Here is a 15,453-nt window from a genome sequence, read left to right as displayed (position 1 = left end):
GGGGTCATTCAATATTTTCTTTATTTTGCTGTTCAGTGAAATCATCTCTTGTGAATAGTCAACTTATTTAATTCAAGTTCAATTCGTAACAATTTCTTTAAAATGATTTTTATTGGAAGGATTTAATCATTTCCAATTATGTCAACTTATGTTAAGGTAAAATGTTTGTTTCTGTCTCCATATGATATGGTAAATGTATGCAATGCAAAAGACATATACATTTTAAATTGTATAAATTCCCATATTCCCGTTAATACCCATATATTCCTGTTAATTCCCACGGAAAGTTTCCATCTCTGAATATTCCCCAAAATGTGCAACCCTAATCAAGACACACCTATTTTATAGCAGATCACATAATATAATAATAATAATATATGCCATTTAGCAGACGCTTTTATCCAAAGCGACTTACAGTCATGTGTGCATACATTCTACGTATGGGTGGTCCCGGGGATTGAACCCACTACCCTGGCGTTACAAGCGCCATGCTCTACCAACTGAGCTACAGAACCCCATGAATTAATATAACCGAATAAAATAGATCTGAATAATTTTCCAGATTAATAAAGTTGCCAGTGCGAACGGATGCGCATCTTGCACATCTGGAACAGTTTTTCTGAAAGCGTGCTAATTTGAAACAGGGCTTAGTTTGGCACGTTTTAAAGAAACAAATGTTCAGTGTTACAAACCAAAATCTCTCTCTTCTATGTCGGCCTAAAAACGTTGGATTTTCTGCCTTTTCTTTGTATTTTTCTAAATGGATGAACAATTCCACATTGAACACTGCATGCTGATGAATTAGGGCCATGACATACAGTACCAGTCAAAGGTTTGGACACACCTACTCAAGGGTTCTTCTTTCTACGTTGTAGAATGATAGTGAAGACGTCAAAACTATGAAATAACACATGGAATCCAGAAGTAACCGAAAAAGTGTTGAACAAATCAAAATATATTTTAGATTCTTAAAAGTAGCCTTTGATGACAGCTTTGCACACTCTTGATTCCATATGTGTTATTTCATAGTTTTGATGTCTTCACTATTATTCTAAAATGTAGAAAATAATAAAAACAAAACCTGGAATGAGGATGTGTCCAAACCTTTGACTGGTACTATATGTTTTGTAAGTAGGGCTTAATGATTCTGATGAAAATACTCTGTCTTATCAAACTGTATATTTTCAGTGTGGAACCTGTGTATGTTTAGAGGGGTTATAGCATAACAAATTCTAAATTCTAGTAGTTTGCAAAGTATCCCATGCGGTAAAATAGACGGGACACAATTATTCCCAAACTGCAGCTTGTTGTTAGAACACACATTTTCCTACTTTAATCAACCAGTCCATTTAGAATCTATGATAAAATTGTTGGCATTTGGCAAGGAATATAGCTTCTGTATGCCATCATTTATTTCTGTAGGCCTAATGGGATCTTGTGTGCAAACGCAGCATGCGTTTCTAGAGGGAGCCGTCGGAAAGCAATTGAGTAAGTGAGACACAGAAGGGAAAGGGAATTTAGTGGGAAGAACTGTGTGATGCTTGCCTTGGCAAATGTGTTTTGTTGTGTCCTGCAAATGCACATGTACTAATGAAACACTACAGTCAAAGCAAATGAATGTTGCCTTCAAGACACATTTTCATTTTGGGGGGGACAAGCCCCAAAGCACATTTCTCCAAATACTTTTAGTATGTTTTTATTATTGAAATCATATTTTACCCTGCACCTGCACCTATCACCTTGAAACTCAATGAGAAAAGTATACATGTTCGTTCTGAATACCTTAATTATACTGAACAAATAAATAAATATAACATTCAATTATTTCATTTTCTTTTTTACTGAGTTACAGTTCATACTGTAAATGGAATTCAGTCAATTGAAATATATTAATTAGGCCCTAATCTATGGTTTTCACATGACTGGGCAGGGGCACAGCTATGGGTGGGTGGCTTATGGCAGCTCCGTTGGACATTCCTGCAGTCCGCATGCCCATTGCACGCTCCTTCAAATCTTGAGACGTCTGTGGCATTGTGTTATTTGACAAAACTGCAAATTGTAGACTTGCCTTTTGTCAGCAGCACAAGGTGCACCTGTGTAATGATCATGCTGTTTAATCATCTTATTGATATGCCACACCTGTCAGATGGATGGATTATCTTGGCAAAGGAGAAATGCTCACTAACAGGGATGGTAACAAATTTGTGCACAAGATTTGAGAGAAATAATATTTTTGTGCTTATGGAACATTTCTGGGATCTTTTATTTCAGCTCCTGAAACATGGGAACAACACTTTACATGTTGCATTTATATTTTTGTTCACTGTAGTTTAGATTGTAGTTAGTTTATAATGCGTGAGGAGTTGTATACAAGTTGAGCTTTCTTGGATGAAGTAGTGAGACAGTTCAACCTGCTGCATTACCTGCGTGTGTATGCATTCCATGCAGGAGACCAACTCACTGCTGGACCTGCTGCTCGGCGAGGACTCGCAGACACACACGCCGACACACGCGGCGAGTCAGGGAGAGACGGAGGAACTAGTAGAACTGAGGGCCCAGATCAACCAGAGACTACAGAGAGAACTGACAGGGTTCATCAACACATTACTGCACCGCCTCACACACACCACCGACAGGTGCAGTAGAAACACGCCCCCCCCCCCTCTCTTTTCCTCTCTAACTGATAAGGCTACCACCTCCGATTGCCAGTCTCTGTACCTCTGGTGTTTATTTGTTAGAGTATGTAGTCATTTGTATGCAAAGCGTGTTCCGTATCGCTCAAGAAAACTGCCTGTAGGCATTTTCTACTTAAGACACACACACACACACACGCGCAGTACACACACACATGCTGAAATACAGCTACAACACAGAGCTACAAATGTGACTAAGACAAACAGGGTAGACAGCTCCCCCACAGTTATTCGTTTTCTAGTGTATCTGACTGAACAAACTGTTTGTCATGACTGCTTGTTTAACTGTTGTGTAGAAATAGCTCATTCTAGCATGGTGAGCTGTACTGATAAATGATTACACAAGTGTGTTTTATCACATTGCTATTAAACTACTGTACTCTTCTCATCTTCCCTAGTCAGAAGTGCCTAGGGCCATGGAAGCAGCACCGATGACTTTTCACCGCTAGCTAGCGAGCTTCCCCTGACAGTAGAATTTTTACTGTGTCCCTATGAATACAAAAAAATTCTCCTCATAAAACATAAATTAAAGAATTATCATTTTTGCCTTTTGGAGTGTGTGAGAGAATGTGCACGTACGTGGTATTATTCACACTGCCTGTGGAGCTTGATTAATGTTTAATACCATGAAATTATAGAAGAGGCTGAACAAAGCTTATGACTGCAGTGGGATGCATTTTTTTATATTCTGTGTGGTGATATTCGTATCCATGAGGCTAAGAACAAGCATTTCGCTCCACTACAAACTTTTCGCTACACTCGCAATAACATCTGCTAACCATGTGTGCATGTGACCAATACAATTTGATTTGATGTTACTTTCAGTAGGAGCAGCTTGACATTTCCTTGATGTTAGTTGTTGGTTATTGATGGCAATATTTGTCTCTGCCCATCTTCCTCTATCACACCATCTTCCTCCCATTAACTTTCACTCCTCTCTCTTCTTATTTCTTTGTCTGTTACCCTTTCTACTCCTTTTTACTCCCCTCCCTGTATCTCCCCTCCCTCCCTCCCTGCATCTCCCCTGCATCTCCTCTCTCTCTCCCTGCATCTCCCCTCCCTTCTTCCCTGCGTCTCTCTCTTTCCCTGCATCTCCTCTCCCTCCCTCCCTGCATCTCCTCTCCCTCCCTCCCTGCATCTCCTCTCTCTCTCCCTGCATCTCCTCTCTCTCCCTGCATCTCCTCTCTCTCCCTGCATCTCCTCTCTCTCCCTGCATCTTCCCTCCCTCCCTCCCTGCATCTTCCCTCCCTCCCTCCCTGCATCTCCTCCCTCCCTCCCTGCATCTCCTCTCTCCCTCCCTGCATCTCCTCTCTCCCTCCCTGCATCTCCTCTCTCCCTCCCTGCATCTCCTCTCTCTCTCCCTGCATCTCCTCTCTCTCTCCCTGCATCTCCTCTCTCTCTCCCTGCATCTCCTCTCTCTCTCCCTGAATCTCCTCTCTCTCCCTGCATTTCCTCTCCCTCGCTGCATCTCCTCTCCCTCGCTGCATCTCCTCTCCCTCGCTGCATCTCCTCTCCCTCGCTGCATCTCCTCTCCCTCGCTGCATCTCCTCTCCCTCCCTGCATCTCCTCTCTCCCTCCCTGCATCTCCTCTCTCCCTCCCTGCATCTCCTCTCTCCCTCCCTGCATCTCCTCTCTCCCTCCCTGCATCTCCCCTCTCTCCCTGCATCTCCCCTCTCTCTCCCTGCATCTCCTCTCTCTCTCCCTGCATCTCCTCTCTCTCCCTGCATCTCCTCTCCCTCCCTGCATCTCCTCTCCCTCTCTGCATCTCCTCTCCCTCCCTGCATCTCCTCTCCCTCCCTGCATCTCCTCTCCCTCCCTGCATCTCCTCTCCCTCCCTGCATCTCCTCTCCCTCCCTGCATCTCCTCTCCCTCCCTGCATCTCCTCTCCCTCCCTGCATCTCCTCTCCCTCCCTGCATCTCCTCTCTCTCCCTGCATCTCCCTCTCTCTCCCTGCATCTCCTCTCCCTCCCTGCATCTCCTCTCTCCTCCCTGCATCTCCTCTCTCTCCCTGCATCTCCTCTCTCTCTCCCTGCATCTCCTCTCTCTCTCCCTGCATCTCCTCTCTCCCTCCCTGCATCTCCTCTCTCCCTCCCTGCATCTCCCCTCCCTCCCTGCATCTTCCCTCCCTCCCTGCATCTTCCCTCCCTCCCTGCATCTTCCCTCCCTCCCTGCATCTCCCCTCCCTCTCTCCGTCTCCTCTCTCTCTCCCTGCATCTCCTCTCCCTCTCTGCGTCTCCTCTCTCTCACCCTGCATCTCCTCTCTCTCTCCCCAAACAGGTTTTGCTTGGCGCTGACAGGGCCCTTTGAGAGCCAGCTGGCAGTGCGGTTTCTCCAGTGCCTGCGGGTGTCAGACGCCCCACGCTTCTACGGCCTCCCGAGTCTGGAGAGGAATCTGCTGGGCATGGTCAGCCTCACAGCCCAACCCGGCTGGAGCTCACACTGTCCCACCATGGAGCCCCAGTCTCTCTGCACCAAGTACCTCAGTGGACTACTGGAGGTGTGTGTGATGGGTGCAGAAGGGAGTGTGTAACGTGCTCTGTGGCCTCCACAAATTAGTCAAAGTGAAAATGTGTTATTTGTTGTGAAATATCAGCCCTCTAGAAATTGAGGAAGAAAATACATTTTGTAATTAATTAAATCCAACTACAACCTGCTCCTGAACATGAATAAATATACAGACTACAACACGGTAAATTGTTGATGAGAAATCATCCCAGCTGGTTCCATCTGGTTCTACCCATAGCCAAGAATAGCAGAGCACTGTCCTGTTCAGATAAGCATAGTAGTGGTCAGTGTAGCTTAGTTCACCATGAGAACACACGGCACAACCTAGTTTGGCATTGCCTGGGACAGTCTAAAAAAACAGCACAGCTCACAACAGCCTTAGTATGGTCCAGTACAACTTAGCCTGACACGGATGATTCCAAGTTTTGGCCTCTCACCCTACCTCACCCCCTGTCTCTCCCAGTTCTCTATGGCCCTTAGGGTTCTTTTCATCTGTCCTTGGCCTCTCACCTTGACTCCCCCATACCCTCACCCCCTGTCTCTCCCAGTGCTCTATGGCCCTTAGGGTGCTTTTAATCTGGCCTTGGCCTCTCTCACTCAGCTTTGATTAGCCTGCAAACAGAGGTAAGGTCCCAGCTGCATTTAAGACTCATTTAGATGCACTGAATAAAACCTTTGAATTAATGAACACAGACTGTTGATTGCATCACTGGGCTCAGTGCCCTGTTCCCTTCTAGTCCCGAGCAGGTTTTGGGTCATGAGTAAAAATTGGAATTTCGGTTTACTTCCTGATTTGACTTAATTAGTAATACTGTTGAGATATTGTTGTCCTTCCCCTAGCATCGGCTCTGAATGGGTTTCGTATTGGGCAGGGCTCTACAGTGCAACCATTTTATCCGCATACAGTATGTGCTTAAATATTTAGCTGTGCAACTTGGAATTCTTATTTACGAGCACCAGTGCATGTATAAAAATGAAAGATTCTAGCTTTATTTAAAAAATGTTAGCCTTGTGCTCCTAAATTTCAATGTGTGTGCCTAGATTTCTCAACTTAAGTGTGCACGTGCCCCTTTAAAAAAGAAGCTCAGCGTAGAACCCTGTTGGGAATGAGTAGTTGTGATGTTGACCCTTGTGTCATCCTCTAGGTGATCTCGTCATTCTACGTGGAGTGGGGGGGGTAACTCCATGTCCTTCATGGGGAAAGGAGTCACCAAGAATGCTGTCATCTGTCTGCTTCACTTGTCCCATGAGATGATGGCCCAGAACAAAGACACGGTCAGCAACCCAGCCAGAACTGCACTGATTGCCTTTCTACGCTAAAGGCAAAGAAGATGTTTAATTGTGAAATGTGTACTGAACAAAAATATAAACGCGACATGCAACAATTTTAAAAGATTTTTACTGAGTTACAGGGCATAGAAGGAAATCAGTCAATTGAAATAAATAAATTAGACCCTAATTTATGGGCAATGGGCGCAGCCATGGGTGAGCCCAACCACTAAGGAGCCTGGCCCGCCCACTGGGGAGCCAGGCCCAGCTAATCAGAATAAGGTTTTCCACAGAAAAGGGCTTTATTAGATAGAAATATTCTTCAGCCGATCCCTCAGGTGAAGAAGCCAGATATGGAGTCTTGGGCTGTCATGGTTACGTGTGGTCTGCGGTTGTGAGGCTGCTTGGACGTACTGCCAAATTTTCTAAAATGTCATTGGAGGCAAAATTATGATAGAGAAATGAACTTTCAATTCTCTGGCAACAAGCTCTGTTGGACATTCCTGCAGTCAGCATGCCAATTGCACACTCCCTCTGAACTTGACATTGTGTTGTGTGACAACTTCACATTTTAGTGGCCTTTTATTGTCCCCAGCACCAGGTGCACCTGTGTAATGATCATGCTGTTTAATCAGCTTCTTGATATGCCACACCTGTCAGATAGATGGATTATCTTGGCAAAGCAGAAAAGCTCACTATCAGGGATGTAATCAAATTTGTGCACAGAATTTTAGAGAAATTAGCTTTTTGTGCGTATGGAAAATCTCTGGGATCTTTCATGTCAGCTCCTGAAACATGGGACCAAGATTTGACATGTTGTGTTTCTATTTTTGTTCAGTATAGTAGTAGAGTAAATGTGTTAATGTGTGCTTCCTGCATGGAGAAGTTTCTCCTTTTGTTTGTGCATCAGTCTGGATTTCTAGAGATATGACTATTCTCTGTGTTTGTGTTGATCTATTTCAGGACTTCATTTCTCAGTGGTCTTTGGGTCAGGAGGCGGGGTCTGATGACCCCAGTGGGTCACAGCTGGGTCTTGCCTGGCTCATACCTCTGTGGGTGGACAGAGACCCGGAGGTAACATACACTCAATGACTCAACTTGTATAAGAACAAGCAAGAAAAATAAAATGTGAGAGTAAGAAGTACAAGTTATTATTTCATGGAAACAGTTTGTCAAATTCCGTCTGGAGTTATGGAGAGACATTCAGGCAAAAGTTTGTATTGCTTCTCTCTGCTCCAACGTTTCTTATTAAACCGGTGCTCCTTCCTAGACTCCTACGCTTGAGTTCACAAGCACTGACAATGAAAAGCAAAGGGCAATGTCTCTTCTTTCTCTCTCGATCTGTAAGTTCTCTATAAGTAAATGTGAAAAAATTCCCTTGACAAGTAGGATCTTTTTCTGTGTGGATCACAGCAAATGCCAGAGTGACAGTGAAAATATCCAAGACATTTCTGGAACAGTGTCTTTGTGACTTTGGGGACCCCAGGTGTGTCAGACAGGTACCTTTTTTATCTATCTGCTGTTGTATTCACACCCAACCCCTTGGCTCTCTGTCTTTTCCTTTCTCTCTCCTCGCCCTCCACTTTTCCCTTCACACCACTCTTTTAACCCTCCCTCCTCTCTCACACCCCTCTCCCCCCTGCTGCCTTATCCCACTTGCCTTCCATCCCCTCTCCAGGTGAGGTTTGCCAGCCTGGGTGTGGGCTCTGCCCTGTCCTCTGTGCCCAGTGGATGCCAGTCTCTGAGTAGCAGCTGTCAGAATATCAGTGGAGGTCTGTGGGGAACCCTGCTCAACATCCTCCTGGACCAGCAAGAGAGCACCATGGTCCGCAGAGAGGTACTGAACACCTACGCCTGTTCGCTAACCACTAAGCCATAGAGAGAGTTTGGGCATTGTGGTTTAAAACAGAATGTATAATAATGCTCTTAGCATGCCACGGCAGCCATGGTGGCACCTTCTGGGCATATTGACCAATAACCGTTCCAGACAATGCATTTGTAAAACAGACATAGGACAACTTTTCTCCATCAACAAGTTTAAAGTAAAGTCCTTGCAGTACCAGCTAAGTACATCTAGATGGCAGTGTTGTTGATGTTCTTGTCTCATCTTCTGTGTGTTTCTCAAGGCGGTGTTTATCCTCCAGAACCTACTGGTGATGCCCATGCCTGCCACAGCTGACCAGGTCACCGACTCTACCTGGCAGGTCAGTGGCATTTGGTTATGTTTTGTTGTGGTATGTAAGTCGCTCTGGATAAGAGCATCTGCTAAATGACTTAAATGTAATGTAAATGTATGTTGTTTCAGTTATCCTGGTACTGACATACTGTAGGTTAATTCATGGGCTCCCAAGTGGTGCAGTGGTCTAAGGCACTGCATCTCAGTGCTAGAGGTGTCACTACAGACCCTGGTTCGATTCCAGGCTGTATCACTTGGGGCCTTAATTGGAAGTCCCATAGGGTGGCGTACAATTGGCCCAGCGTCGTCTGGGTTTGGCCGGGGTAGGCAGTCATATTAAAGAAGAACTAGTTCTTATCTGACTTGCCTAGTTAAATAAAGGTTCAATTAAAAAATCGAGTTACATAGTAATTACCATGTTTTCATTTCTCCCTCTCCTCTACTCCCTCTCTCTCCTCCCTCTCTCCTTAGAGTCCGTGTGTCCATGATGAGTCTTCAGGTGTATGTCTGGTGGGTCTCCAAGCCCTACAGGCTCTGCTCTACCACTGTCAGTTCTTCCAGCACACTGCCCTCATGGCCACAGCCTGCTACAGAGGCAGGTACACCTTCGACCTGCAACCCTCAGCCAGGGACCCCGGCCCACAGGACAGCACCACTGAAGGTCCTGGGACTGCACCTGTCCATTCTTCTGTCAGTCTGTCTAGCCATTAGGTTGTTCAATCAGTGATTCAGTCAGAGTGAATCTGAAATCAAGTGTTATTGTGGTAAACGGGCAAAGTATTTTATTTATTGGCCTGTAGCCTTTTTTTTCTTTTCTTGCATGATGTTGTTTGTGATGCTCCCTGTCTGTCTGTTTAGATGCGGATGACTCCCTGAGGTTGTGGAGACCTCCTAACCGAGTCCCAGTGAATCCTAGCAGGGCCTCTGGCTCCCTGTCCACCTCCAGCACTCTGGTGCGTAAAGTATTGCAGGTCTGGTGGATCAAGGCCTATTCATAGACTGTAATCCTCTTAGGTTGCAGCTTAAGACTGAGTCCACTTGACCACTAGAAACCATTCAAATCAAATGTTATTTGTAACATGCGCCGTATACAACCGGTGTAGACCTTACTGTGAAATGCTTACTTACAAGCCTTTAACCAACAATACAGTTAAAGAAATAGAGTTAAGAAAATATTTATTCAATAAACAAAAGTAACACAATAAAATAATGAGGATATATACAGGGGATACTGGTACCGGGTCGTGATACTGGTAGCAGTGTACATGTAGGTAGGGGGGAAGTGACTATATGGATAGATAATAAACAGAGAGTAGCAGCAGTGTACATGTAGGTAGGGGTGAAGTGACTATGGATAGATAATAAACAGTGAGTAGCAGCAGTGTACATGTAGGTAGGGGTGAAGTGACTATGGATAGATAATAAACAGAGAGTAGCAGCAGTGTACATGTAGGTAGGGGTGAAGTGACTATGGATAGATAATAAACAGTGAGTAGCAGCAGTGTACATGTAGGTAGGGGTGAAGTGACTATGGATAGATAATAAACAGTGAGTAGCAGCAGTGTACATGTAGGTAGGGGTGAAGTGACTATGGATAGATAATAAACAGAGAGTAGCAGCAGTGTACATGTAGGTAGGGGTGAAGTGACTATGGATAGATAATAAACAGTGAGTAGCTATGGATAGATAATAAACAGTGTACATGTAGGTAGATAATAAACAGGGTGAAGTGACTATGGATAGATAATAAACAGTGAGTAGCAGCAGTGTACATGTAGGTAGGGGTGAAGTGACTATGGATAGATAATAAACAGTGAGTAGCAGCAGTGTACATGTAGGTAGGGGTGAAGTGACTATGGATAGATAATAAACTATATGGATAGATAATAAACAGAGTAGCAGCAGTGTACATGTAGGTAGGGGTGAAGTGACTATGGATAGATAATAAACAGAGAGTAGCAGCAGTGTACATGTAGGTAGGGGTGAAGTGACTATGGATAGATAATAAACAGAGAGTAGCAGCAGTGTACATGTAGGTAGGGGTGAAGTGACTATGGATAGATAATAAACAGTGAGTAGCAGCAGTGTACATGTAGGTAGGGGTGAAGTGACTATGGATAGATAATAAACAGTGAGTAGCAGCAGTGTACATGTAGGTAGGGGTGAAGTGACTATGGATAGATAATAAACAGAGAGTAGCAGCAGTGTACATGTAGGTAGGGGTGAAGTGACTATGGATAGATAATAAAGAGTAGCAGCAGTGTACATGTAGGTAGGGGTGAAGTGACTATGGATAGATAATAAACAGTGAGTAGCAGCAGTGTACATGTAGGTAGGGGTGAAGTGACTATGGATAGATAATAAACAGAGAGTAGCAGCAGTGTACATGTAGGTAGGGGTGAAGTGACTATGCATAGATAATAAACAGTGACTAGCAGCAGTGTACATGTAGGTAGGGGTGAAGTGACTATGGATAGATAATAAACAGTGACTAGCAGCAGTGTACATGTAGGTAGGGGTGAAGTGACTATGGATAGATAATAAACAGTGACTAGCAGCAGTGTAAAAACAAAGGGGGAGGTCAATGTAAATAGTCCAGGTGGTCATTCGCTGTGTTATGGCTTGGGGGTAGAAGCTATTAATAAGGAGGCTTTTGGTACAGCTTGCCGTGCGGTAAGCAGAAAGAACCGTCTATGACTTGGGTGGCTGGAGTCTTTGACAACTTTTTGGGCTTTCCTCTGACACTGCCTTGTGTATATCTCCTGGATGGCAGGAAGCTTGGCCCCTGTGATGTACTGGGCTGTACGCACTACCCTCTGTAGCTAGTAACGGTCAGATGCCAAGCATTTTATATACCAGGCAGTGATACAACCGGTCAGGATGCTCTCGATGGTGCAGCTGAGAACTTTTTGAGGATCTGGGGACCCGTGCCAAATCTTTTCAGTCTCCTGAGGAGGAAAGGGTGTTGTCGTGGCCGCTTCACGACGGTCTTGGTGTGTTTGGACCATGATAGTTTGTTGGTGATGTGGACACCAAGGAATCTTGCAACTCTCGACCCGCTCCACTACAGCCCCGTCGACCCGCTCCACTACAGCCCCTTCGATGTGAATGGGGGCATGTTCAGCTGTCCTTTTCCTGTAGTCCTTTGTCTTGCTCACATTGAAGGAGAGGTTGTAGTCCTGTCACCAGTGCCAGGTCTCTGACCTCCTCCCTATAGGCTGTCTCATCGTTGTCGGTGATCAGGCCTACCACTGTTGTGTTGTCAGCAAATGTAATGATGGTGTTGGAGTCGTGCTTGGCCATGCAGCCGGGGGTGAACAGAGAGTACAGGATGGGTCTAAGCACGCACCCCTGAGGGGTCCCCGTGTTGAGGATCCGCATGGCAGATGTGTTGTTATCTACCCTTATCACCTGGGGACGGCCCGTCAGGAAGTCCAGAATCCAGTTGCAAAGGGAGGTGTTTAGTCCCAGGGTCCTTAGCTTTGTGGGCGCAATTGTGTTGAACGCTGAGCTGTTTTCAATGAACAGCATTCTCACGTAGGTATTCCTTTTGTCCAGGCGGGAAAGGGCAGTGTGGACGGCGATTGAGATTGTGTCAACTGTGGATCTGTGATTTAAACACATTGTCTTATTGAAGTGTTTTTTTGTGTGATTGTTTTGTCTTCAACAGATCATACCTGGAGGCTCAAGGCTTCAATCCCCTGTGCCCACCTCTCTCAACGCTACTGCACAAGATACACCTGCTAGCAGACTGATGGCTCAAGGTATGTGTGTGTGTTTGTATATATAGTGTAGCTAAATGTGAACAGGTTTTATATACAGATCTCATGTAGCACCAAACAAATTAAGAGTCATAGTTAAAGGAACCATCTCATGCACAGTTCCTCATATCAAGACCAACCATGACAGTGAATTTATATATACAGACTATGCCTCTACACACCGATTTTTGGTATGGTGTATGTTTCGACCCCTATCTCTCCCGTCCATCTTTGCTCCTCTTTCCTGTATTGTAGGTCAGTGACAAAGACAGCAATGTTAATATCTGCTCCCCTATTTTACTCTGCAGGTCAGAGTGACACAGACACCATTGACTCTGTCCTCTCCCAGGACTCCAGACTGGCTGACCCTGCTCCTGACCCCACCTGTGTCATTGTGACCCCAGACCTTTTATCAGCACTCTGCGGCCTCCTGGCCAACCTGTTAGCAGTGCTACCGGAGTTCACCCTCTCAGCCCTCACACACAGCCAGCTCTTCCAATCACTGGCCAGGTCAGAGGTCAAATAAACACTATCGCACTTGTCTCACTATCCCAATTACTGGCCAAATCAAATACATTCTTTGGAGCACTGGCCATCCACAATACAATTTACAGTGCTGAATTTGTCCTGTCCGAAGGGATGAACTTAAACTCTGTTTCTGTTTCCTGTGTGTTCTAGTTTGGTGGACGCAGCAGCCATAGAGAGATGTCTGGGTGAGCTGAAGACTAACGCACTACCAGGAGACCAGGAGGACATTAAACGGCAGGTAACTGGGTTACATCATTTAGTACCAATGAATGTAAGATTCACATTATCTCTATCCAGCATGTTGTTGGAGTGAGAGCAGCACAGGTTGTGTAGGAGGGTTGAGGCCCATGAGAACCCTGTGGTTGAGATGGTGGCAGATTGAGAGTGACACGAAAGGGGTGATTTCATGCTTTCACCTGGTAGGAAATATTTTGATTTCACATCTACCCACATCTACCCACACTGCCTCAAGATGTGTGTACGTATCAATTTGTTTGTGTCTCTCTCATCCCCCAGGTCCTGACCCTGCTCAAGTTCCTGTCCAGCTTCTCTAAGTTCCTGAAGTCATGTTTCATTCTGAGCTCAGATCTGATTGGTCAGATGGACTTCCTGAAACCGCTACTGGCCAATCTCTTCACTGTCCTCACACTTGATACCAAGGACTTGGGTAAGAATCTCGCTTTTGGGATAGGTATGATTCTCAACCTAACCGTAGACACAACATATGTGTACTGTCAACATTGACTGGACATCATGATTCACCCACTATAATACCATTCTTATGGCAGGCATCCTTACATGGCATTGAAAGTCAGGCCACTTTCCAGCTGAATGTATCACAATGAAGTGGTGTGCAGTGTTCTGTCATAATTAAACATGTATAAGATCCCCAATGGAAGCTTGTAATAATTTATTCACACCTTTTGTTGGTATCTTGTTTAATGAAGGCCTCTTCAGCTTCTCAGCTCGTACTCCGATGTCCAGTGTGTGTGTGTGTGTTTTCTGGACCTCTCAGGCGATGGTACCCGTGGTGCTGTGTGTGTTTGCTGGACAGACGTATTGATGCTTCTAGCTACTGTGGTGAGGCGGGATGGCTCTGCAGCCTACCAATCTCTCTCTGCTGCACTAGGGAGACGCTGGAACACATTCACAGGTATACACATACAGCTACTGAGTGTTGGACATATGCTAGGACCTCAGGGAGCATGCAGTACATCCATCGTTCCTCCTCATCTTCCTCTCTGTCTAACGGGGCTGCAGGGAAATCTGATGATCCCTGTGAAAGATTAATGCTGTGTGTGTGTGTGTATTTGTGATTGATTACATTGTGTGTTATGTAGGCAGAAATGCCTGAGGCGTGAATGAGTCACACTGTCTGTGTAAAGGGATTTCAGGGTTTGGTTTTACTGGGCTGCAGGATGTTGATTCATTCATACAAAAGTAAAATATCCACTAACCCATTTCGTGTGTGTGTGTGGTGTGTGTGTGTGTGTGTGTGTGCATACGCATCCAGTATGTGTGTTAATCTGCGTCTGTATCTGTGCCTACCTCCAGCCACGTTGTCAGTGTGTGTGGACCAGTCGTTCAGTGACCCTCCCCTCCATGCTGCGGTACTGCAGTTCCTGTGTGTTGTCCTGTCTGAGGAGGCCAAGAGACGACCCCTAGAGGTCACCACCCTGAACCCGGACCACCAGCTAACCCCTCTGTCTGAGGCCCTGAACGGCGCCTCCGGTGGACAGCTCTGTGAACTATTGCTGGAGGTAACAGAATCTGACTTGCGCACACACACACACTTTGATTGGTCTAAAGCAGGGGTAGGCAACCCTGCTTCTGGAGTGCAGCAGGCACTTCATGTTTTCGATTGAACCATTCTGGAAGACCTGGTGTGTTGCATTTAGGCAATCACTGAACTGATCAGTCAGGTGTGGTGCCTTGCTGGAGCAAAGAACAGGGTTCCCTACCACTGGTCTAGAGCACTGGGATATTAGATGGATTAACATGTTGTCAATACTCTGGAAGTTTCGGTCAGGTTTTGTATCACCTGTTGCATTGTTTTGTGTTGTCAGAGTTTTGAGAAGCGTGCGTTCCAGGACCCAGTGAAGAAGACGACAGCTAAAGCCCTCATGGCTCTACTGGCCTGCAGTTCCACTGCTCAGAACCACGCTGCTCAAGGTACTGGAACACACTGGTCAGAACCACACTAGTAAAGGTACTGGAACACACTGGTCAGAACCACACTGCGAAAGGTACTGGAACACACTGGTCAGAACCACGATGCGAAAGGTACTGGAACACACTGGTCAGAACCACGCTGCGAAAGGTACTGGAACACACTGGTCAGAACCACACTGCTAAAGGTACTGGAACACACTGGTCAGAACCACACTGCTAAAGGTACTGGAACACACTGGTCAGAACCACACTGCTAAAGGCACTGGAACACACTGGTCAGAACCACACTGCTAAAGGCACTGGAACACACTGGTCAGAATCACACTGCTAAAGGTACTGGAACACACTG

The 15,453-nt window shown here is 45.6% G+C and overlaps 1 protein-coding gene across 1 annotated transcript in view; it reads left to right on the top strand.

Annotated features, from left to right (window-relative positions):
• rttn (rotatin) overlaps positions 1 to 15,453 on the top strand; it is a 57,984-nt gene that overhangs the window by 29,436 nt on the left and 13,095 nt on the right. The window contains 16 exon segments of the mRNA XM_046292558.1: positions 2,449 to 2,636; positions 4,971 to 5,190; positions 6,344 to 6,367; positions 6,369 to 6,473; positions 7,431 to 7,541; positions 8,146 to 8,304; positions 8,594 to 8,671; positions 9,115 to 9,304; positions 9,502 to 9,596; positions 12,314 to 12,407; positions 12,713 to 12,914; positions 13,083 to 13,170; positions 13,449 to 13,599; positions 13,948 to 14,085; positions 14,487 to 14,692; positions 14,999 to 15,104. Of these exon segments, the coding sequence (XP_046148514.1) occupies positions 2,449 to 2,636; positions 4,971 to 5,190; positions 6,344 to 6,367; positions 6,369 to 6,473; positions 7,431 to 7,541; positions 8,146 to 8,304; positions 8,594 to 8,671; positions 9,115 to 9,304; positions 9,502 to 9,596; positions 12,314 to 12,407; positions 12,713 to 12,914; positions 13,083 to 13,170; positions 13,449 to 13,599; positions 13,948 to 14,085; positions 14,487 to 14,692; positions 14,999 to 15,104 (2,155 nt within the window).

Source organism: Oncorhynchus gorbuscha, linkage group LG12, assembly GCF_021184085.1.
Source record: "Oncorhynchus gorbuscha isolate QuinsamMale2020 ecotype Even-year linkage group LG12, OgorEven_v1.0, whole genome shotgun sequence".
Lineage (NCBI taxonomy): Eukaryota > Metazoa > Chordata > Actinopteri > Salmoniformes > Salmonidae > Oncorhynchus > Oncorhynchus gorbuscha.
Note: the sequence above shows the minus strand (reverse complement) of the source record. Positions and strands in the feature narration are given on the sequence as shown.